The 23,691-nt window shown below is 54.2% G+C and overlaps 1 protein-coding gene across 1 annotated transcript; it reads left to right on the top strand.

Annotated features, from left to right (window-relative positions):
- The first annotated feature begins 2,068 nt into the window (after positions 1 to 2,068).
- Positions 2,069 to 22,761, top strand: NR2F6 (nuclear receptor subfamily 2 group F member 6). The gene is made up of 4 exons (XM_084614373.1): positions 2,069 to 3,074; positions 9,381 to 9,475; positions 15,869 to 16,393; positions 19,560 to 22,761. The coding sequence occupies exons 1-4, from the start codon at positions 2,803 to 2,805 to the stop codon at positions 19,832 to 19,834; spliced, it is 1,167 nt and encodes a 388-aa protein (XP_084470499.1). The 5' UTR covers positions 2,069 to 2,802; the 3' UTR covers positions 19,835 to 22,761.
- Positions 22,762 to 23,691: the final 930 nt, after the last annotated feature.

Below are 23,691 nucleotides of genomic sequence, written 5' to 3'. Positions count from 1 at the left end.
GTGGGGCACATGCTGGGGGTTGAGTGTTTCCAACTCCCCTGCCCCCAGGTTGACAATCACGGGGTGCCTGGGTATGAGCCAGTGGAGGGGAGATTTTTGCCATCCCTGGACGTTTTGTAACACCGGACAAACAGCCAGAGCAGGAAGTGCTGCACCCTGAACCTTCCCTGCTCCTGTCATGGCCTCTGCCACCCTCCTTATCTGCAGGCCTTTCAGGAATGCGCAGCTGGTTTAATGTTCTGCAAGGCCCACTGGGAAGCAGACTGGAGATGCTGTAAATGGCTCCTGTTATCTGGCGGGGACGGCTGGGAAAGCAAACAGGGCTGCCAGCAGCCGGGCAAGCAGAGGGGCTGCTGACTGGCAGGGAAACTGAAACGCAGGGGATTGCAAAGCAAGCTCTGGAGAGCAGCCGTGCACGTTCATATCACACACTGCAGGGGAAGGGACCCTGAGTGGGGAGCGCAGGGCCGGGAGGGCAAGGGGCCCCATGGGGAGCAGGGGCCTGAGGGTGAGGAGTGCAGTGGCAGCTGGTGGAGCCTGGGGTGAGCCCAGGGGGCAGGCAGAAGGGCTCCTGGAAGAGAAACCTAGTGCAGAGGGGAAGCTGTGGGGTGGCTGCCCTGGGCCAAGCTGACAAAGGTCCGCAGCGCCTGCCCTGGTCACTGGGCTGGGGCCAGTCCCCAGAGACTCCAGAGGCAGCTGTTAGATCTGGGGCAGGGGCATGTGCCTGGCACTAGGGCAGGGGTGTGCGCCTGGCACCGGGGGATCCACTGCTTCCTCTCAGAGCCTGGGACTCCAATATCTCCTCCTGCCCTCGGGTGCTGGCTCCCCTTGGGGCAGGCCCCAAACCCTAAGAGAGACTTGGTGGAGGTGCTAGGGAAGACAGGAAGGGGAAGAGAAGGATAAAGGGGGGAGGGAGGAAGGAAGGAAGGGAGAGGTGGGTTCCAAGGAAGGTGGAAGAGAAGGACGAAGAGGGAGGGAGGGGGGTGGGTGTTAGGAAAGGATGAAGGGGGAGGGAGACGGGTGTGAGGGAAGGGGGAGGGAGGGAGTCAGGCAGGTGTGAGGGAAGGGGGAAAAGGAGGGAGGGAGAGGGTGGGTGCTAGGGAAGGGGGGGTGGGTGGAAGGAGGGAAGGGGGAAGAGAAGGATGAAGGGGGGAAGGAGGGAGGTGGGCTGGTGCTAGGGAAGGGGGAAGGAGAAGAGGAGGACAAAGGGGGGAAAGAAGAGGGGAGGGAGGGAGATGGGAGGGTGCTGGGGAGGGAAGAGGAGGACAAAGGGGGAAAAGAGGGAGGGAGATGGGGGGTGCTAGGGAAGGAGGGGGGAGGGAGGTGAGGGGTGGAAGGAGGGAAGGGGGAAGAGAAGGATGAGGGGGAAGGAGGGGGGGAGGGAGGTGGGCCGGTGCTAGGGAAGGAGGGAGGTGAGGGGTGGAAGGAGGGAAGGGGGAAGAGAAGGATGAGGGGGAAGGAGGGAGGGAGGTGGGCTGGTGCTAGGGAAGGAGGGAGGGAGGCGGGTGGGTGGAAGATGGGAAAGGGGAAGAGGAGGATGAAGGGGGGAAGGAGGCGGGTGGGTGGAAGGAGGGAAGAGATGGAAGGAGGGAGGTGGATGGGTGGCCTGGTGCTAGGGAAGGAAGGAGAAGAGGACAAGGAAGGGGAGAGGGAGGCGGGTGGGGGGAAGAGAAGGATGAAGGGGGGAGGGAGGCGGCCAGTGCTAGGGAGGGAAGGAGAAGAGTAGGACAAAGGGGGGAGGGGGGAAGGGAGAAGAGAAGGATGAAGGGGGGAAGGAGGGAGGCAGCCGGTGCTAGGGAAGGAGGGAAGGGGAAGAGGAGGACGAAGGGGGGAAGGCGGAAGGATGAAGGGAGAAGAGAAGGATGAAGGGGGGAAGGAGGGAGGCGGCCGGTGCTAGGGAGGGAAGGGGAAGAGGAGGACGAAGGGGGGAGGGAGGCAGGCAAGTGGGGGGAAGAGAAGGAAGGGGGCGGGCGGCCCGGTGCTAGGGAAGGGGAAGAGGAGGACGAAGGGCAGCCGGGGGCGGGAAGGGGCCGGCCGGGGGCGGTCCCGAGGAGGCAGCGGAAGGGGAGGAGGACCGCCGGGGAGGAGGAGCATCGCGGCGGCGGCGGCTGAGCCCTGCTCTTCGGGGAGGCCGGCGGAGGGGCCCGGTGGCTCCAGCCCCGCAGCAGCAGGCGGCGGAGCGGGGGTTGCCGGCCGCGCCACCCGCGATGTGGACGCAGCACCGGCGGCGGGGGGCCGCGTAGGGGCCGATCGCGGGGGGGCGGGCGCGCCCCAGCCCTGCGGGGACCCGGCTCCGCGGGGCGCTCGGCTTCTGGCGAAGACTCCGGCCGGGGCAGCGGCGCGTCGGCTCGCCCGTGCCCCGGGGCCGGCGGGGGGATGCGCCCTTAGCCACCCTCTGCGCGCTGCCCTGCGCGCTGCCCTGCGCGCCGCCCGGACCTGCGCCTGGCGAGCCCCCGCGCACCCGCCCCTGGCTGGCCAAAACTTGTTGGACTTGTTTTTCCGGCGCCGGCTGCTCCCCAGGCGGGGCTGGCTGAGCTCGGCTTGGGGGGCAGAGTAAAGGGGCTCGGGCCCAGCCTGCGTCTCTGGAATTTTCAGCCCTCCTGCCCCAGCGCAGCCCCACGGACTAACGGGGCGGGTTGAGGGTCACAGCCCGGAGCCGGGCGGCTAGACCAGGCCGGAGTTACCCCCCTGCGCCAAATAACCAGTAACTCGCTCGTTTTAGCTCTATTCCCCCCCCCCCCCCGCTGATTTGTTTTTCCCATTGGAAGGCGTCGCTGTTTCCTCGGGCTGCCCCACGGAGATATGGCCATGGTGGCTGGAGGCTGGGGAGACCCGAACGGAGACACCAACGGGGTGGACAAGGGTTACCCCAGGACCTCCGAAGAGGACTCGGTGTCGCCCCAAGGTGGGGTGAGCGACCAGGAGCACGGGGACGAGGACAAGCCGGGCATCCAGGTGGACTGCACCGTGTGCGGGGACAAGTCCAGCGGGAAGCACTACGGGGTCTTCACCTGCGAGGGCTGCAAGAGCTTCTTTAAGCGGAGCATCCGGAGGAACCTGAGTTACACCTGCAGGTAGGGGCTCACCTGGATGCCTGCCTGGGGCCTGCTTGGATTCGACTGCTAGAATCAGAGAATCGTAGGCCTGGAAGGGACCTCGAGAGGTCATCTAGTGCAGTCCCTGCCCTGCTAAGTACTATCTAGACCCTGTCCCTGACAGGTGTTCGGGGGTTTTCAGAGCAGGTTAGGCAATGAGGGAGATTCCAACAACCTCCCTTGCCCCAGGCCTGCCCCTTGTGCAGCCATTTACCCCAGTGCAAAATGGGTCCTGTTCCTGGCCTCTCATGTGGTCCCTTGAACCAGCGCCGGTGATGACACACGGTGCGGGGTGCCGTTGCAGGCTCTTCCTTGTGGTTAGATTTCCCCTCTCCAGCCAGTGTGGCAGCTAATTAATTCATGGCTGTAGGGTTCTCTGCGAACGTGCAGCCGTTGTTGTTATGAATCATTATGTTCCCCAGCGCCTCAGCAGAGAGCAGCCTTTTAAAAAACTTGTTGTGGCGACTAATTGGAACCAAAAGCACAAATCCTAATGTGTTACGGAGCTCAATTCTCCTCTCGCTCTGGTGCAGATCAGGAGTAACTCTTAAAATCAATAGGGGTGCCGTAACTGGTCAGTGGCCTTGACCCCTCTTAGAAGAAAAATATTTTTCAAGGCAGAGAAGTAAACACAAGGAAGATCTAGGTTCACATGCATGTATGGTACTGTAACAAGCCCTAGGCGTTCTTGCAAATCAAATTTTGCATAACGGTACTTGCCAAACCAGTAGATTCCATAAGATTGGCTACGAACCAGCCTGGGTACACAAATGATTTCCTCAGTTTTGTATCTGAGTGCCTATGTTAACAGAAATAATCATTCACAGCCCTGGTCATGGTGGAAGTCATGAGACTCAAACCTGATCAAAGAGCAAGTTTTGCTGCTGTATTTATCTTGCAGTTTCTGACCCACTCTGCTCTCAGGTTTCAGAGTAGCAGCGGTGTTAGTCTGTATTCGCAAAAGAAAAGGAGGACTTGTGGCACCTTAGAGACTAAATTGGTTAGTCTTTAAGGTGCCACAAGTACTCCTTTTCACTCTGCTCTCAGTTCGCCTGGCCCAGATTCAAACTCCCCTATGTCCTGTTCTGTATCTCCTCTTATGTGGGGGTGAGCTTGATTTCCTCTTTATCCTCAGTTCTTAACAGCAGAAATACTGCCATGTGAAACTGACCTTATGAACCTTGTGTGCATGAAATTAATCCTGCAGCTGTTAAACTTTGTGCAATGTTTTTTGTCCCCTGCACTTTGCGTTTTGAAAGGTTGCGATATCCTAAAAACCTTCTGTATGTTGCCACCGCTATGAATTCTGGGCCTGTGGGCACAACACATTCAGTGAACCTTTGCTATATCACCATCCTGTGCCCCTGTTTCCCCAAATCGTGATAATGATGCTTACCTACTTTGTAAAGTGCTTTGAGATCTACTGGTGAAAAGCACTAGATTCAAGAGCTAGGTATTCTTGTTACTTGAAGACTGGATATATGTATCCTACTGAAAGTACCAGCATTCTGAATTACAGAGGGGACAAACGACAAATGCAAAGAATGTTTGTTTTTGCAAAGAAAGAAGATAGATGTCTGTTGTTGCTTAGTAGTTAGGTACAAATGTATTGAGAAAAGTAGCACATCGTTCCGGCTAGACCTTCACGTCTGTAAATGTATTTTTTCACCTCTTTGGTCAGAGCATGTATTCAGGGGTGAGCGTATTCGCTTTGCGCTCAGAGGAATGTAGGATGAAATAAAAACATAGTTTCTTAGTACGCAGTTCCTAAGTGAGGACATAGGCAATGCTTTCCTCAGGCAGTCCTGTAGTGGGCTTCCTTAAAGGATTCACAGCGACATCAAGCCAAAATTGCTCTAATTTGAATTTTAAAAACTGAGCTGAATGCAGTTTAGTTCTTGTACTAAATAATGACCTGTCCTAATTACATAATTTGCACCATACACACCTCCTATGTTCTCACATTTTCCTGTATAGCTACAGTGTGTCTAGGAGAACTTGCTAAGAACTCTTGGCTTTAAATACAACTATTTAAGTTTTAAAATAACATAAAAAGTGATTTCCTTTTTAAAAAATATATTTTTTGGCCCTTACTGTAACTCAAGGCCTGGATTCTCAGCTGGTAGAGGTCAGTTTCGCTCTATGAAGCTCAGGTTTTGGCCTGGGCTGTCTGAATGGAATTGGACCAAAAGCACTAATCATAGCCCGGTTTGTCTGTAGTGAATTTCTGGCCCTCTTTACAGAAGAATTTGTGATACAAACAGTTTCTCATGCTCCAGCCCAAACCACTGTAACGGAGCCCTGGGGTGAAGATGTCATCTGATGTTTAGATTTATCGCTTCTCCACTAGAATAACTTTTGATCAGCAACACATTTTAAATGTGTTAAACACAGTGGTGAGGTTCAGGGTAAATTAATTCCAGTATGAACAGTTGTCGAATCGTACATGGCTCTTCTCTGGAGTCATGTAAAAATTAGGATATTCGTGTCAGGATTCCAAGGTATAACCAAATGCTTTCACTCATGCCTGCAACGGGTGGGATTTCTTTGCAGGTTGACTGGCCACCGTGCATGGTTTACATTCCCCCCCAGCCTTTCACTTGATCATGCATTATTTTACTAGTGGTCCCCTTGCAAATATAAAGTCTGAACCAATCCTCTGCTTCATTTGCATGCTTTTATTCCATCCTCAGGTCTATCCCTCGTCCCTCTTGACAAACGAAGGGGAAAATTCTCAAACATTCAGCGCCCACAGTGGGGGCAGATTTTCCAAAGGGCTCAGCACCCAGCTGCTCCTGTTGTGACACTTCCAGCCATTTTTGTTCAAAAGTCCTCTGCACCCAGTGCGCCGAGCGTCTTAGAAAATTTGGTTGCTTATTTTACTGCCTAAATGGGAGCAGAGCCCTTATGAAAATCATGCCCCAAAGGGGCGACTGCCATGTCCTACTTACGCAGGAACAAAGCTCGAGGTAGCAATGTGCAAAATTATTTGAGAACTGGGGCGGGAACTCATCCTAAATGCACAGGATCAGATTTTGGGAGTACGTTAAAGCCTCCTTCCCACCCCGCCATTTACATCTCTTAAATAAAACAGCACATTGCGTTAAGTAGTGAGCTGGGCAGTAAACATCTCTGGCTGACGAAGGCCCACGATTCCAGACACCGGGGCAATGCAGCTTCTGTTCTAGCTGACTGCCATGTGTGTGCTGGATTTGGATCCTGGAGAGACTCTCCGGATAGCCTTCGCTCTTCGGAGAACAAAACCCTGTTTTTTGACCCCTAACATCCATTGCTTCACATCTCTGACTATGAGAACATGCTTCTCATACCATGAATGTGATGGCAAACGGGGTTTGAGCACACAGAAAAGGGCCGCAGCGCTCAAGAGACACGGGATGCTACATTTTGCTAAATCAAAGCCAGGAAGAGGAGTTCAGCATAACACTTGAGCATGTGCTTAACTTTAAGCATGTGAATCTGCTTATCCCTATACATCAAAACACTTAATGTGTGCAAGTCTCCTTGGAGTCAATAGAATTTCATAGCAGGCTTAGACGCTTTTCAGAATCGGGACTGAAGGCTGTCATGGGGCTTAGGACCCCTGAATTATTAGTATTTACCATTGTTTTTAATCACTTCTGATCAGAGCAGCGGGGGCGGTTAGTTATGGGTCCTGTCTATTTACTTCTGTGCTGGTTTTTCCTATTCACATCTTGTCTGGCATTGATCCAAAATGCAAGGCCCAAAGTGGCGAGGATGGGGATATGTTTTCTCTCTCTCATCCTTGTTTGAACATGTGCTGGGCCAGGAGAAGAGCCTGTGAAGACAGGACCAGGGCTGGTAGCTTGGTTCCCCACCTCTGCTCTGCCTCAACCGCCCTTCACTATCAGAGCGTCCCTGCCGAGTCACTTACCTCTCCGTACAGTCTGTAAAATCGATCACGGCTGCCGGAAAGCATCTGGGTGGGTTTGGAAGCTGTGGGCTGGGTTGGGAGACCCTTACCCCCGCTCGAGAACGGTGACTGTCATGGGCCTACTCCTAGCTGCAGAAAGAGGCTCACGATTGGGCCCATAGTGCTTGAAAGCATTGTTACTCCTGGCTCTGCACGGTTCTCCACTGAGCCTTCTCTCATCCCTCCTCAGATCATAGAATCATAGAATATCAGGGTTGGAAGGGACCTTAGGAGGTCATCTAGTCCAACCCCCTGCTCAAAGCAGGACCAATCCCCAATTTTTGCCCCAGATCCCTAAATGGCCCCCTCAAGGATTGAACTCACAACCCTGGGTTTAGCAGGCCAATGCTCAAAGCACTGAGCTATCCGTTCCCCCCCCCCCCGCCCCTCCCTGCTCCCCATCCTTCACTCTTCCTCTTCCTTGCGTCCCCTCCCTTACCCAGACACTCTTTCCACCATTCATCCCCCGCCACCCCAGGTGACCTTCCCCTCAAAGCTCCCTCAGGCCCAGATCCTCAACTGGTGCAAGACACACAGCTGTCTTGAAGCCAGTGGAGTTAGACGGAGTCACGCCAGCTGAGGATCGCCCTGGGTCTGCACAGTCCATCTGCTAAACGACCCAGAAGCCAGTCCCCTGTTGCTCATGTGTTTCATTTCGTTCTCTGTCTGCTTATGCTGGAAGCTCTTGGGGGCATGGACCAGGCGTTTGCAGAGCCTACCAAATATTGGGTGCCACCCCCTCTACCAGGAACACTAGCAGAGGGGCAGTGTGTTGTCTAATGCCACGCTCGGTCCATTTCAAAGGAGCAGAGGGGGAACGGGCAAGCACTGGTCGTCCCCCAGAGACTAGCTGGTTTGGGGGTACTGATTCTGCAGCAAGCTGGGTAAACGGGGGGGTGGGGGGGCAGCAGCAGGCGGGTGAACTGCTGACTCTTAGCTTTTGTCACCCAGGTCTGGTCTCCGTGGGACGTGCCCGTTTTTCAGTCTAGCAGCGCTGGTGTAGACGTGGTGTTTGCGGTGGTGGGCCCCCGCTGAAGACGGCGTGGGGGGGCCAGATCGTGAACTGGCTCTGCACTGATTTCAGTGGGGCGCCGGCAGTTCAGGATCTGGCCTGGAGACTTTTGCCGCCGACTTCAGAGGGGTTGGCATTGTGCCTTCAGCATTAGCCCCTTCTCCAAAGTGGAGTCACAATTGCACGGGGGCAGATAATGATTTTACCCTGCCTACCCTAGAGGTTTGCCCCCCGTGAAGCCAGGCAAATGGCCCATGTCGACAAGGCCTTAGGCAGAGCTGAACATGAGACCCATGGAAGTAAATCTGTAAGTGCTTAGTACCTGGGAAAGCAATCAACACGCTTTAATGGGGCTGGGATTATTCCCGCCCTGCTGCTGTTTACTTAGCAGGGCAGGTAAATGAGTTGTGTGCACTGGGAAGAGAAGTGACCCCTTCCCCTCGGCTGCCTGGAAAGGGCTGAAATGTTCTCATAGGAAATAGTTGGAATTCTTCAAGCTCCTGGTGAAAGGGGCTGGGAACAAAAGGAAGGCTGGCTCAGCTGTTTTCAGTTTAAACACCGCTGCCCCCTCCTTAGTGCTGGGAAGGCAGAGCAGTGTGGGAGAGCAGCTCTTGCAGGGTGGGGACTAGACCCTTTCCTCAGCAGTGGATCCTGGGCATAGTTCACCCTGTGCAGATGGGCCAGCCCACAGACTAGCCCTCGGGCCCCGATTCTGGGAAAGCACTTGAGTGCTTATGCATAGCCCCGTGCTGGGCAGCGCCATCCTGAATTAAAATACTTTGCTTCAGGGGGGTCTAGGCCGAGTGCTGGGCCTCTGCCTGGGGGTGACGTTCATCCAGGGGTCGCAGCAACTGGGGGCAGCTCTTGTTCCCCAGGAGAGCTGTTTGGCGAAGCAGGGTCACGGACAGCAAGGCAAAGTGTGCAGTGCCTGGTGCAACGGAGTCCCGGGTTCTGTTGAGGCCTCTAGGCCCAGCACTAATACAACGCAACGCTCTGCCCAGTCTGTCTCTCTAAAGTACTCCTCAGGCTCCCATTCCTGGAGTATCTGGGCCTTTCCAAATCTCTAATGTATTTAGCCTCCCAGGCCCCTCCCCGGTGTGGCAGGGCACTCTTCTCTCCATTGGACAGGGAAACTGAGGCACAGAGGGATAATGTGACCAGCCCGAGGTCCCACAAAGGAGTCTGTGAGTTGAACCCTCGTCTCGTGTCCTCTCCTCCTTCTCTCCTCCCCAGTACTTAACTCAGAAAACACACTTCCCCTCTCGGGCCGGCGCTTTCCTGCCCCCGTGCAATGGCGTGGTGTTGTCTGATTTGCACACAGGTCGAGCCGAGACTGTCAGATTGACCAGCATCACCGCAACCAGTGCCAGTTCTGCCGCCTGAAGAAGTGCTTCCGTGTGGGCATGAGGAAAGAAGGTAACGTGGCCCGCCGTTCTGCCAGAAAACCCTTCCGCGAATGGTGGACTCTGGCACTCGCTAGCCAGCCGAGCATTCCCCAGTGCGTGTGAGAGGTGTAGCTGGCTCCTGTGTCGACTGCCTCCCACGCAAACAGGGCCGCAGGGGGCGTGGGATGGAGCGGTGCCACGCTGATGCCCAGTTGGCACGTGTCCCCGGGGGTAGATAGACATGCAGCCTGGACGTTGCCGCATGGGTGGCTGCTAGAGTACGAGCCTGCCTGTGAGCCCTGGGGCCGGAGCTGGGCTGCTCAGCCTGTTGACCTGGCTCGCTCCCAGCTGCAGGGTGGCTGTACCCCTAGAGACCAGAGCAAGGGGATGCAACTTAGAGCAACCTCTGAGCTGCTCTATCTTATGCCGATAAGCTGTGGCCAATGAAAAGGCCCTGTGAGAATCCGGGCAGAGTATATCTAGGTCTGTCCTTCCCAACGTGCATTGGTGCTACAGGATCCACGCACCTTTGGGCTCTTGGGGCCGGCTTTTCAGAAGAGCTCGGCTCCCATTTTGGCATCGTAATGAGGCCCAGATTTGCGAGAGGTCTCAGCCCCCAGCGGCTCCCATTGTGACGCTGCTGGCCAGATTTCCAAGAGACCTCCGCAGCCAGTGAGCATTCTTGAAAACCCAGCCGCTTGGGTTGATGCCTAGTGGAAACCGAGCTCTCTGGAAAGCCAGGCCCTAGGGGCATGAGTGAGAGCGCTGCTCCGGACCAGCTGGAATGCCAGTTCTTGAACTGCTGTTGCTTGGAAACAAGGAGGCAGGCTGGTAGTTAACCAGCATGGAGACGTGACTGTGCCGGAACTATTGGCTGGGATTTTATCGAGGCTTTAGGCTTCCAAAACCCACTGAAGTTCCAGGGGAGACCAGACAGTCAATAGGGCCCTTTGAAAATTCCAGCCATCTTCTGCATGGACCAGCACCATGGGCGGTCAGTTACATGCCTCCCGGATGGGTTGTTTTTCAAAGCACAGAGGGCAGCTAAGTGCCCAACTCCCAGTGGACATCCGTGGGATTTGAGTGCCTAATGCTTGTCTCTGCCTTTGAAAACCTCCCCCAGTATTTTTAAACACTGGCTGCTCCCAGCAACTAAACTAAACTCCTCCAATGTCATGAAGGGGCTAGGAATCAGCCACACCTCCCCGACCGGGGCTACCCCTGCCACAAAGGGGATTGCCTGCTGGGGTAGGACCAGCCCACAGCAGCCCCCAGCCTACGGGCATGTTCCAGGAAGGAGCAGGCACTCTGCAATCCAGCTATTCTGGCCTCTAGGCCGGGACCATTGGAGCCAGGGCAACCGTCAGAGCAGTGCCCGGGGCTGCTCTAGTTTGAGCGAGTTTTCAAAAGGATCCCAGCATCCCCACAACTTAGGAGGTGCAAAGGTGGTATAAATTCCCACCCTTAGCCCCCCCAGGAGCTGAGCCTCCAGAGCTCTGACGGGGTCACAATCCGAGCCAGTGCCTCTTGAGAAGGGGGTGAGGGAACGATCCCCTCAAAATGCACCATGCCCTGCCTCGGACAGAGTGGCTGCAGATTTTCCTTTTGTTTGGCTTTTAGAACTAGTAAACGCTGCTCACCAGCTGCCTAGAAAACCAGGTGAGTAAATGCTACAGCAGAGGAGATTGTTGCTGGATCAGATCCCAAAGCTGAGGCCCAGCCAAATGGCCTGTAAATCCCAAGCGCTTCCCCAAGATATGACTGGACATGTTCTAGGGAGGATTAGAAACTCCAGGCCTGATCTCCTCTCTCTTGCCCCAGCTTCACATGGGTGCAGTGGAATGCCTCCTGCTTTGTGCCGGCGGGAGCAGAACTGGGGCCTCTGGGAAATAGGGTTAGCTTTTTAATCTGCATTAAAACCAGCCCTGGGGGTGGATGGGTTAGGGGAGTCAGGAACTCCCGGTTGCTTCTTTTAGTAAGTTACATTCCACCCTCTACAATTTATACCAGTTGAGGATTTTGCCCCCCATGTATCTTTGGTTACATGCCAGGGACTGCAGTTGGAGAGACTGAGCGAATACCTTTCTGCTGGTTTGATGCCAGCAAGACTCCTTTGAAGTCAGCGGAATCGCACCAAGGAAACACAGTTGAGGATCAGGCCCTTACCACAAGGTCTTGTGGAGCGAACTGGCCAGGAAATCCCTGGGCTGATTGTGGTATCTGGGAGCAGCCATTATTCTCACAGTGAAATCCCCATCTCCGGGCAGAATACAAAGCCATTTCTGCTATTTCAGTCTGCCCTTGGGCGGATCGCGTACCAGTCTGACAGGTGGTGTGTGTTTGGAAAGCCAAAGCCTTGGCTAGATTCGGTGACTCACCTGGAGCCTTGTACCAGACCGCCTGACCTAGCAGCTTTAAAGGTCGCAGATGGAAACCAAGACAAACTTAGAATAATCCTTTGCAGTTCCAATATTGACTCAGTTATGCAAATTTCTGTGGCAGTGTATCAGGGCGGGGGGGTGCGTGTATGGCACAGCAGATGGCGTTGGCGGCTGTTCGCTTTATCTTGGGCATTGTGTTGCATTGAGAGTGGAACCCAGAACATTTTAAAGCATTTCTTGAGTCCGTTTCCCAACTTTCCAGAGCTGGAAAGCAGAGGAATCCTCATGGCTCAGCACCCTCTCTCCTCCCCTTAACACAGGGGCCCCGCTTCGATCAGGAACTCCTCTGCTGTGTCTTCATGCGCAGTCAAGGAGCCAGTCAGTGGCAAGCTTAGCAAACCCTTTCCCACAACACGCCATTGGCTGGTGGCACTCATTGCCATAAGATAGCGCTGATGCTCAGAATGGAGCCGAGTGGTTTTTAACTGAGACAGAACATTCTGTGGAGAATGAGAATATCCAAAGGTGTTATAGGAAGGCTTAAAAATAACCAAGAGCTTTGGAGTGGCTATAAATCCTCATGCTTCAGGGCAGAAACCAACGGAGGTCAGGAAGGAATTTTCCCAGATTATCCCATAACTGTCCACTGCAGGGGTTCTTGTGCCTTCCTTTGAAGCAGCTTGTTTTGGCCATTGTCGGAAGCTACTGGACGAAATGGACCATGGGTCTGATCCAGTCTGGCCATTCCTAGGTTCGCAATCTTCATTTGAACAAAAAAGTTCAGGCCAGAGTTTTCAGAAGTGGCCACTCATTCAGGGTGCTCGACTTGAGACCCAGGTGGCCTGATTTTTCAGAGGGGCTCTGCCATTGTTGCTCCATGAGGTCTGAGAGCAGAGCTGGCCGGGCAGGGTGGCTAGCTGCAAGGTTTCACTAGGGCCTTGGGGGTTGCTTGGGAAGGGACTGACCAGAAACAGTCGTGCTGGGACGAGCTGACACGGGTTTTGAGCATAGGTGCTGGCAGAGTGAGTTGCACAAGGGGAACCTAGGACACTAGAGACCTACTTAGAGTAGCAAGTGCGAACTCCCATCAGGGATCAAAGCTCTATTGTGGGAGGTGCCGTACAAACCAACGAAGACCACAGGCCCTATCCCAGATTCCCCAGCCACCCTGCTCCTTGTGCCATTGACGCCAGCGAAATGCTAGTTAAACACTATGGATGTTCCTCAGTGGCATTTCACACCCAATTTGTCTTGGCGTCAGACCACAAGGTGCAAGGCTGGGGCATGAGGTGTCAGAGAGGATGTGATGAGAGGCAGGGTGGGGGAAGGACAGGTAACAGCATGAACAGAGTTTAGCAGACAAAGGAGACGTGAGTTTTAAATTCACCACTCGCTCTTTGCTTGATGTCAGGCGGTATTTGTATTTAATAGTCTCTACTTCTTCTCTAGCACTTTTCATCTCTGGACATCAAAGTGCTTTACGTGGGAGGTCAGGATCATTCACCCCCTCTGTGAAATGGGGAAACCGAGGCACAGAGCGGGGCAGTGACATCCCCAAGGTCTCCCAGCAGGCCAGGGGCTGCTGGGACTAGAACGAGAGGAACAAGAAATTCTTCGCTCCTCTACTGAAGCTCTTCAATGCTCAGAGCCATGTTTCTGCTGGCATTCAGTAAGGTTGGGTGCCTCTGCTGGCCAGATTCCCAGCTGGCATAAATCCGGAGGGAACCCATTACATCTGATTTTCAGAGGTGCCAGGCCCCCATGAAATTCACACCTCCTGCCTAACGCAACTGCTTGTGCTCGCTTTCCTTTCCCACGGCATCCCTTCCCTCCCCATGTCTGTGGGTTGTCAGCGTAGGCAAAAGGCTTGGAGACAAGGCGCGTGTTGTCTGTCATGACTTAAGGCTCCGTGCTTGCCAGTAAAGTCACATGCGTGATATCTGTTAACATTGCGAGAGCAGCCGTGTGCCGGGCCCCCGTGTGCAGCGACACTCAGTAGATTTCAGGCTGTGCTCAAGGTAACAGATTTAGGCCCCGAGTTAGCAAAACACTTACACGCACGCTTGAGTCATTTACCCTGCTTACGTGAATCGGGGCCACAGGACAGATCCTCTGCCGGTGTAAATGGGTGTGGCCCCTCCGGGGATCTGACCCAACAACTGGACGGGTGAGTGAAGTGCCCATGCTGGCCTGTCTTGCAAGCTTCAAATGCTTGGATCTCCCCGGGCTGGAAGTTGGGGGTGGGGGAGTTTCAGCTACTTTTGTGGGACCGAAGTCCATTCTTGATGCTCATGACAAGACTCCCCAGGCTATTCCCACTAGAAAGGGTCCAGCACTTGCCACTTAGCTGTGTAAAGTTGGATGCTTAGACAAACATCCTGGTTTGTGACGGTGCTCCGCTGAGCCCAGTGGGATTCGCTCAGTGCGCACTGGGCTGGGACTCAGGAGATCTAGGTTCTCTCTTCCTGACTCTGCCACTGGTCTGCTGGGTGACCTTGGGCAAGTCCTTTCCCCTCCCCGTGCCTCAGTTTCTCCATGTGACGCACTTTGAGCTCTACTCATGTAAAGTACTAGGCAGTAGTATTTAAGCTGCCTAAGTATGGATTTAGGCCCCTAACTTTTAAGTACTCAAGCTTGAAAATCACAACCATTGTTCTGGGCGGATTCCACCTTGCTGTGGGCAAAGATTGAGGGCGGTGGGATCCCTCTGTGGTTCGGCTAGCCAGAGCGTATTTGCTGCCCCACAGGCGGTGGTAGAAATGTAAATAGCACAGGAAAGAGATATTAGGAGCAGGACATAATTTCCTCCTTCCAGGCAAGTCGGGACAGCATTGTTGTCACTTACGATGATTTAGAGCTCTAATTTAAGTGCTGCAAGAACAGCCCATAAATTAATTACTGGGGGCCGAGCAAACAGTGGATGCTAACGGGAGCTGAAAAATAGCTTTCTTAGCATGCGGTTAGGAAGAGGAGCACCTCCAGGGTTAACAAGTTCACTGAAGATGTATGTTTCCATTGCAGAGACATGACCTTGGCTAGCCGTCATCTCACTATAGAGCAAAATGGGGAGGGGAAAGAATTAGAAACTTCACGTGACTGCTTGGAGATTAGAAACCTGGGCTTAGTGCAGTTTGGAATCCTGCCTGCTAATGGAGATGAAATCAGCTGTCCCAGAGGCCAAGATTATCTGCAGATTGATCCTGGGTTTCCTTTAACCCTCTTGCAAGCCCCCAGGTGGAGCTGATCTCCTTGTTCGTCTCTGGGGGCTCCTCGCCCTTAACCCTGTCAGCCCTGCATCTGTCAGCCAGAGCCATTCAATGCCCTTGGCTATAGGCCTTAGCTCAGTTGCTTATCTCTGGGGTTAGGCATTAGTTTACAGCTCATTAGGAGTAATTAGGCAGTGTGGGAGGGGTGATATCACCAAGGTGCTAAGGAGGTTTATCTTATTTTCAGATAAATATTTCTAGTGTGTGTAACTGGCCAGGTATGCGTCATGTACCTCTCCAAGGGCTGGATAACAACCTGCTACTGATACCAGTTAATGGAGTGACCCTTTGAGCTCTGAGGCCTGGGCTGTGGAGCTGAAGGTTTTAGGCGCCCACTCTGCTGGCAACCCGGTCCTTACCCAAGGCGTTTACAGTTCTGTCCAAACTGATTCTAATGAGGCCCAGCGGACAGAGCATTGCTCTGGGAGTCCGGCTCTGCCATGGAACTGCTGGGTGACCGCAGGCAAGACACTGCCCTGCTCTATGCCTCAGTTTCCCCTCCCACCCGTTGCCTGCTTGGACTCTGAGGCAGGGCCCATCCTGGATTGGATACAAGTCCATGCCGCTCCAGGCCTGCCAGGCCCTGATCTCTGCTGGGGCCTCTAGATGCTACCGTAATGCTTATAACCGCAACCGTCTCGTTTGGTAGCCACTTGCGGCCTCTGTGACGGGGACGTCGGCCCCAGCGTAGACCCAGCTGCTGCGTCGCGGTGGTAGCCACCGCATGGGACATTGCTGCCTCGTGGGATCTGATCTCTTCTCTCGCTCCCTTTCCAGCTGTCCAGAGAGGCAGGATCCCGCCCACTCACTCCAGCACCAGCCCAAGCGCCATGCCCAGCGGGGAGTATTACAACGGGCAGCCGGTCTCGGAACTCATCTCCCAGCTGCTCCGGGCGGAGCCCTACCCGACCGCCCGCTACGGCTCGCAGTACGCCCAGCAGGGCAGCGTGATGGGCATCGACAACATCTGCGAGCTGGCGGCCAGGCTGCTGTTCAGCACGGTGGAGTGGGCCCGGAACATCCCTTTCTTCCCGGAACTGCCGGTCTCCGACCAGGTGGCCTTGCTGCGGCTGAGCTGGAGCGAGCTGTTCGTCCTCAATGCCGCGCAGTCGGCGCTGCCGCTGCACATGGCCCCCCTGCTGGCCGCGGCCGGCTTCCACGCCTCCCCCATGTCCGCGGAGCGCGTGGTGTCCTTCATGGACCAGATCCGGATATTTCAGGATCAGGTGGAAAAACTGAACCGGCTGCAAGTGGATTCTGCTGAATACAGCTGCCTGAAGGCCATCGCCCTCTTCACACCAGGTGAGTGGCTGCTGCATGCTAATCGTCATGACCATGTCCCGGCCCCGGGCCCCAGCTGAGCTCAGGGCCGGCTGCTGCACAGACACAGGCCCTGTGAGAGCCAGGCCCTGCCCCCAAAAGGCCACAGGCTAAATAGACAAAGGAAGGCTCAGTATCCCCATTTTACAGGTGGGAAACTGAGGCAGGGAAAGATGAAGAGGCAGGTTTTTAAAGGTATTTAGGCACCTAAGGGTGCAAGTGGCTGCTCGTGAAATTTTCAAAAGCAGCTAGGCACCCAAGTCCATGAATACCTTTAAAACACTGGCCCAAAGTGACTTGCCCCAGGCCCCCCAGGAAGCCTTTGCACTGTACGACCTTAGAGCAAAGCCACGGAGTTGTAATTAACAGATATCTAGAGAACAAGGATGATCCAGTGTTTCGGGTGCTCGAGACCTGGCTTCCGTTCCCTCCTCCGCCACTGACCTTCCTGCGTGACCATGGGCAAGTCACTTAGGGCTAGCCAGGCTTTGTCCCTCGGTTCTGTACAATGGGGATAGTAGCACTGCCCAGGGGTGTTGAGGATAAAGATGCTAAAGATGGTGAGGGGACGGGGTGTGCGCCATAGAAATAATGTCCATCGAGCTGAATTAACACATGGGGGGAGGCAAGCGGGCGGGTAGGTTCTTGGAGTTCTGGTAGGTGTTGCAGCTCTCCCCACAGCTTGGTGCAAAGTGACCCTAATTTACTGACCTTCAGGACACGCTGCCCGGCCCATTTCTTGCCCCGGCTGTGCACGTCATGGGAATGCCCTGGTGGCTGGCACAGCTGGCATTCGCCAAAGGATTTAAGGAAGTTCTCAATCCTGCTTCCTCCAACACTCAGTAGGGTTTGGTTGCCTGACTCCTTTGGAGGAATCCCAGCCCAGGCCTTTGGGTGCTCGGCTGTTGGTGGTTGTGGGTGGCCCCAGGAGCAGTCTCGTGTGTGTGTGTGTGTGTGTACGGGTGGTTTCAGAGTGCAGCCTTTGCAGTGAATGCTTACTAGACACAACTAAAGATCGTGTCCGTGCGCCAGTGTGTCACACAATGTGCACCTGGCACTGCTGCCTTTCCTGCTGGTGTCATCTCCTGGTACCGAATAGACAGCGCTGAAGCCTGGGATTTACGAAGCAACCTAAGGGCTTCAAACACCCAGGGTAAAATTTTCCAAAAAGCGACTAAGTCACTTAGGAACCTCAGTCATGTTGGGTTTCAACAGGATTTAGGGGTAAAACGTTCAAAAGGACCTAACTCTTGTGTTTCAGTGGGATTTGGGTGCCTAATTCCCATAGGCTCCAGCCCAAAGGTAGCGACTCCCAGGCACATCCTGTGAGCAAGGTAACTTTCCCGCGGGGGGAGATGCTCCATGGGATGCACGTAGTGTTAAAGCTCCGGATCCATCAATCAGAACTGGTTAACTTTTATAAGATAAATTAAAGAGCCTTTGCCCTAAGAATGGAAAAACTTGTATCTGTTAATACTGCACAACACGAAATGTATGTCCCTTTAAGAGCCATTCCAACCTCCAGCCAAGCTAGCAATCCGGTTGGCCTATGTATGCACTGCAGTAGTAACAAGGCACAATCCCATGGATCCCGAGCTCCCGAGGCGGGCTAGCAGAGAAACCTGGCTATCTAACACTGCCTGGCTTGCGGGCTCTTCCTCCTTCCTAAAGAGAGAGAGAGGAGGAAAAAAAAAGACCGGCTGGGTCCTTTAAAGGATGTGCCAGCGTGGGGTTCTAATTTAATCACCAATTGGAGCTCGTCAGCCAATCGGCTTGCTCTCCTGCCCACTGCCAGCTAACGAGATGAAGCAATTTTCCGTTCTCTCACAAATCAAATGCTCCGGGTTGGGTTTTCTGGCTTGTAGCATTTGTATTAAAAACCCATTCGCGCCATCCCCTTGTGGTTGGATTAAGCACCCGCAGGGTTGGATTTGGTTTTGATAAGAGTCCATTTGCGTAGGGGCCAGACAGCAAAATGTTTGGCTTGCAATAGTGGGACATGCGCGCGCCAGGCGTCTAATGCAGTGTTGCATGGATAGCTACAGAAAGCCAGCAATTTGATTTGATTGGGAAACGTTACAGGAAGGTCAAGGTAGCCAAAGATGCAAGGTGGGGGGTGTGGGGGAGGAGAAAAGGATGTTCTAGGACTTGTCTTGACTGGATGGCCATCGCCATGTGACAGACGGGCACTGGCAGGCCATGGCTTGATGCCTTTCCACCTCCGTTTAACATGGCAGTGCTGCTGTGATTTTAAAATATCTGGGCAGGCAGATACCCCTGCCATGAGCCGCTGGATGGTTAATAAAATAGAAGCCCGGCTGTGTTTCTGCGTCAGCTGGCAGGGTGAATTGCTCCTACTTGGAGACTGGCTGCAGGGAACAAACGAAAGCTGCTGATGCAGGGTTGGCAGGCTCTGCCCGGCTACATGATTGTGTTTGTGGCATCTCAGTGCCCCTGTGCCCATGCAGCCTGCAGTGGGAGCAGCGGGTCTACCCTGGGTTTACACTGAAACCAATCTACACCCTCACGCTAAGGCTTCCCGTGGAGCATTGTTGCAACCGTGTTGCTCACAAGGGCAATATTGTGCCAGAAGTGGGGGAGGTTCAGCCTCTTGTGTTCATTTGAGGAAGCTTTGTCCCTGCTGGCAGATTACAGTGCTAATCCCTTGCTTTATAAAGGGCTTTCCATCGAAACGCAGTATCGTTATCTCCATTGCATAGATAGGGAAACTGAGGCACGTGGGAGGGGGTGTGACTTGCCCAAGGTCACTGAGCGGGTCCAATGGCAGAGCCAGAAATTGACACCCAGGTCCCTTACACCCCAAGACGGGGGCTCTGTCCACTAGGCCATGCTGTCTGCCAGTCCAGGCACATATTCTGGCCCTTCTGTAGCCAAGGGAGGGAACGGAAGAGCCTTAGAGAGTGGTGGCGCTGGGTTGGATACGGGGTACCTGTGAGCCACGTGGTGGCCTGTGTTACACCCACCGTCAGAGGAGAGGATCTAATAGTCCTGCCCGGCCTTCGCATCTCGGAAGTGGAGCGGGCCCGTGTGTCGGCGTTTGCACAGCCCTTAGCACGGTGTGGTGGGGACATCCAGAGCTGCGCAATCTCTGTTCCCTGCTAATGATTCTCCCCCCTGCCTTTTGCAGATGCCTGCGGCCTCTCAGACCCTGCCCACGTGGAGAGCTTGCAAGAGAAGGCGCAGGTGGCCCTGACGGAGTACGTCCGTGCCCAGTACCCATCTCAGCCCCAGCGCTTTGGCAGACTCCTGCTGCGGCTCCCGGCGCTCCGGGCGGTGCCGGCTTCACTCATCTCTCAGCTCTTCTTTATGAGACTGGTGGGGAAGACACCCATCGAAACACTAATTAGGGACATGCTGCTGTCTGGGAGCACGTTCAACTGGCCTTACGGGACGGGGCAATAGGAGACAGCGGGAATTCTCCCCTCGCGGTCCCAGATGCAGCTCGGGAACCCCAGCCCGTTCCACCAGAAACCCTTCCTCGCTGGGCCCTGTACTGAGCGGTTCCTGCGCGGCCAGAGGCTCAGGCCTGCACGGTTCTTTTCCAGGCCGGAGTCCCAGACCGTGCGGCCCCCCACCCACGTGGCAACGTTAGCTGGCGCCTCGCCCGGGTGTTGCACACGGAACCCCCTCCCCACTCATGGAGTGAGTCAGCAAAGGGATGGAGCCGATGACTTTTCAGAGTGCGACAGCAGATGGCTCTGGATAGGTGACGACTGGAATCGAACAATGGGCGGGTCGTGCGGTTGGGATTTGAACTTTTATTTTTTCCTTATTTAGAAAAACCTCTCTGAAGGCAAGACAAGCTCAAACTCCCGTCCCTGGGGAACCGGACAACAGAGGTGGGAAATGACTGTGGGCTATTCTGCTGCTCTGCCTGTTGCCTCTGAGCCAGTCCAGAGCGACCGGGGCTGCAGGCCTCTCTCTCCTGCCCCCACCCCCCGTCTGCCTTTTGCACGCAAGCTATATGACAGATGTCAGGTAAAATAGCCAGCAGCTGTCTCTGGCAAGAGCGTTTTGAGCCCTAGGAACTAGACCCGGCGGAGAGCCCAGCGCCTGGTCCCTAGCCAATGGCAGACCACTCTAGGGAATAACAGAACTGCCCAGTGTCAGACGGGTTAAAATAACCAAGTTCGGGAAGGGAGACAAAGCCGTACCCTCCAGGGATGTGCCAGTGTGTGGTGGGGGACAGGGGGAGGGGAAGGAAGAAGGGGGTCACGTTAGGCCTTCGCATGGGTTCTTGCATCATCTCCGCTTTCAAGGCCCAAGGGATCATTCCGCTCTGAGCAGCAGCCTCCCAGGCCCCATGCTGTCACCCAGTCACGCCTGCATCTAGCGCAACAACTAGGGAGAACCTAGGTGCTGGCCACGGGCTACTGGGCTAGAAGGGCCACAGGTCAGATCCAGTCTGGCCTTCCATGGGGGAAGAGCTCCAGTGCTTGGCCCTGCCTGCTTCCCTCGACCCCCTGCAGGCAACAACGCTTCCCTGCTGTTCAGCCCGAATTCACCTTGGCTCTGGTTACATGATGCCTGGCCTGGCGTGGAGACAGTAGGCGAAGGGGAGGCATTTCCTATATTACAGATGACCTCCCCCCATTCATTTCACCACCCTATATTTGACATCTCCCAGCTCAGCTCAAGCCAGTCCCTCTCTGCCTGTGATCGTGTCAAGGAAAGTTAGCAGCTGCTTTACACCGCAGACCCTTATATATAGGAAACACTGTCTCCCCCCCTTTCCTTTTTTTCAGGCATACAGCTGTTTCCCTCTCCTAATTCTGCTGAGCCTTTGAGGAGCGGTAGTGAGCTCTTAAATTGCTTGAAGGCTGCCAACATCTGAAGTGGAAGGGAGGGGACCAAGAGGCAGAATCTCTGTATGGCAAAATAAAAAGCAGACTGCAATTATTAAATCCAGGACAGGTAGTGGGTAAATCACTCTTTGCAAGGGCAGGGCTGGCCAGATTCAGGGTTATGTGCTAAACTGGTAAGTGGGGCATGGTTTATTTGTCCTATTAAAAGATACTGTTCTTTTGGCAATTGCTGATACACATGGGAATTGCTGTTGCAGAAAAGAACCTAGCACGGGGGGGGTTAATGCAAAGTGAGGCAGATCTGGGGCAGACCTCATTCCTGGAACCGTGTGGCCTCTGCCCCACTAGTGTGGCTGCTCCCCAGTGATGCAAGCCTGAGGATCCTTGCTATAAACAGGCTCGGCACAGACATCCTATCTCTGTGTAAGCAAAAGAAAGCTAGATGGGTGGAGGACTTTTTATTTAGATCAAGTCCTGATTCTAAACCCATTAACTGAAGTCAATGCAGATGTTCCGTTTACGAAGGGGTGCTCTGTTTAGAGGGGAGTGGGGAAGGCGCTGGCCTTCGACCACATGGGCTGGGGTGGGAATGAGCTGCCTGGATTTTGAATACCTGCCTTCCCCCCCTTCAGTATATATTGCAGGAGACTTTTCAGCACAGCAGCCGCACAAATCTTTAATCCAGCTCCCCTAAAAACTTCCGAGGAGCGATCTCATTTTCGTCTCTGAGGGAGGAGGAGCATGACAACGGCTCTCCATTAAACACACTGGCACCCACTGCTTTGCAGCCACCTTGCGGATTCACTTTGCCTGGAGTTAAGCCATGGTTGCAAGGTGCCTGGGAGATACGAAGCGCTAAATCTTATCGTTACACATTCACGTTGCTGCTCCAAAGCGCCCTCCTACTGTGGAGGCAAATAGGACCCTGAATCCGCATTTTCCAAGCGTGACTAGAGATTCTGGGGTGTCCGACGTGAGGCACCACAACGGGGCATGACTTTCAGAAAGCAGGTGCTGGGCAAGCTCTGAAAGCATGGCCCCCTTTGAGGGCATCCAGAACCAGTGGTACCCAAAATCTCTAGTCACTCTTGAAAAAAATGAGGCCCTGGATTCTGCTGTTCTATGCAAAGAGCCTTAACACTAAACCCGCTTGCACTTAATCCCCGAGAGCAGGGGTGTTTTGGTCACCCAGGGGCATTATGGGATATTATCAGGTGTGGCAAAACCAGCGCGGAGCCCCAGTACTTGAAATTTTCAAGTAAGGTTTGGTGCTATGAAGAGATTTTTCTGTTCAGAAATAAGAACCAGACGCGCCGCTGAATCCTGCGTGGGCATCGATGCCCCAGTCTGGGTCCCTAAGGGGCTGGGAAATGAACTTTTCCCCCGTCACCAAAGCAGAGAGTTACTGTTGCTGTCGGACTGAGTGTCTCCAGGTCTAAGCGCCAGGGCAGCACGCCTGCAAAGACCCCCTTAGAAAAGGGCTCAGCCAAAGAATCACAACAATAAAAGTGTGTTTTATGCTTCTGGGTGGTGCCTTCTTCTGGAATAGACTTTCCTGGACACACTAGCACAACCCGGACTTGTGCCCGGACTCCTTATCCCCTGCTAGGGGCTGCTCCTGCTGCCTGAGCTCCTGGCACTGGGCCCAGATACTTCTCTGCCTTCGCTAGTTAGATTCCACTGTCATTTCCCAAGTGCCATGTTAACAATCCTACATCCGCCGCTCTCAGGCAGCGTGGGGCTTGTTCTGCTTACCTGGGAATTGCGATGATCAGTGGCAATATTGTTTTGTTGGGTTGGGTGTGTGCGTGTGCAGGTAAATCGCTGATTCCTGACATTTACCAATGCAAATCTAACATGTCCATGCCTACCCCCGGAGAGGAATTGAGCTGCTAGGGCCAGGGATGGTGTTACAGTAGCATTCTGTATTATAGGGCCCCCAAACCCCTTACTACCCCAGCCAACGCTCTCTGGGCCTCTGTGCTGGGGCTGGGTTTTAACATGATGATCAATCTAGTTCCATCAGGCAGTGCCCCGAATTAGCCTCTCTGTGTAGCCCACCCTGTCTGTAAAGGGGTTTGGGCCTAATTCACCACTACACCTTGCGCAGGCCCTGACAGCAGTGGGATGTAGGTGTAAAACAACTTTTCATTGGGTGTAAAATCCTCCCTTGTGTAAACGTGCACACGAGGTGCAGGGCCATCAAAAAGACAAGTCACGTCCATTTAATGCAACCATTATACGTAGGTGTCTGGGGGAGGGTGACAAGACTCTCCCCCAGACCCACGCTTTCTTGCACTTAATTCAGGGGTGTAATCGTGCTGGAGACTAAACCATAGCATGGACCTGGGGCCTTTGCAGTAAAATTGGTCAAAGATTGAGGATTAAAATGCAGCCAGAGTTCAGGCTCCCAGTTCCTTCAGCGGGATTAGGACTAAAGTGACTTTTCAGAAG

This window comes from Lepidochelys olivacea (assembly GCF_965140295.1).
Source record: "Lepidochelys olivacea isolate rLepOli2 genome assembly, chromosome: 25".
Taxonomy (NCBI): Eukaryota; Metazoa; Chordata; order Testudines; family Cheloniidae; genus Lepidochelys; species Lepidochelys olivacea.
The sequence above is the reverse complement of the archived record's forward strand: the minus strand, read 5'-3'. Positions and strand labels throughout refer to the sequence as shown.

Excerpts from the sequence above, each read along its gene's own strand:
- NR2F6 (XM_084614373.1), top strand. The coding sequence starts at position 2,803 with ATGGCCATGGTGGCTGGAGGCTGGGGAGACCCGAACGGAGACACCAAC. Across the intron at positions 9,476-15,868 it reads TGTGGGCATGAGGAAAGAAG|CTGTCCAGAGAGGCAGGATC; the intron begins GTAACGTGGCCC and ends CTCCCTTTCCAG. Across the intron at positions 16,394-19,559 it reads CATCGCCCTCTTCACACCAG|ATGCCTGCGGCCTCTCAGAC; the intron begins GTGAGTGGCTGC and ends TGCCTTTTGCAG.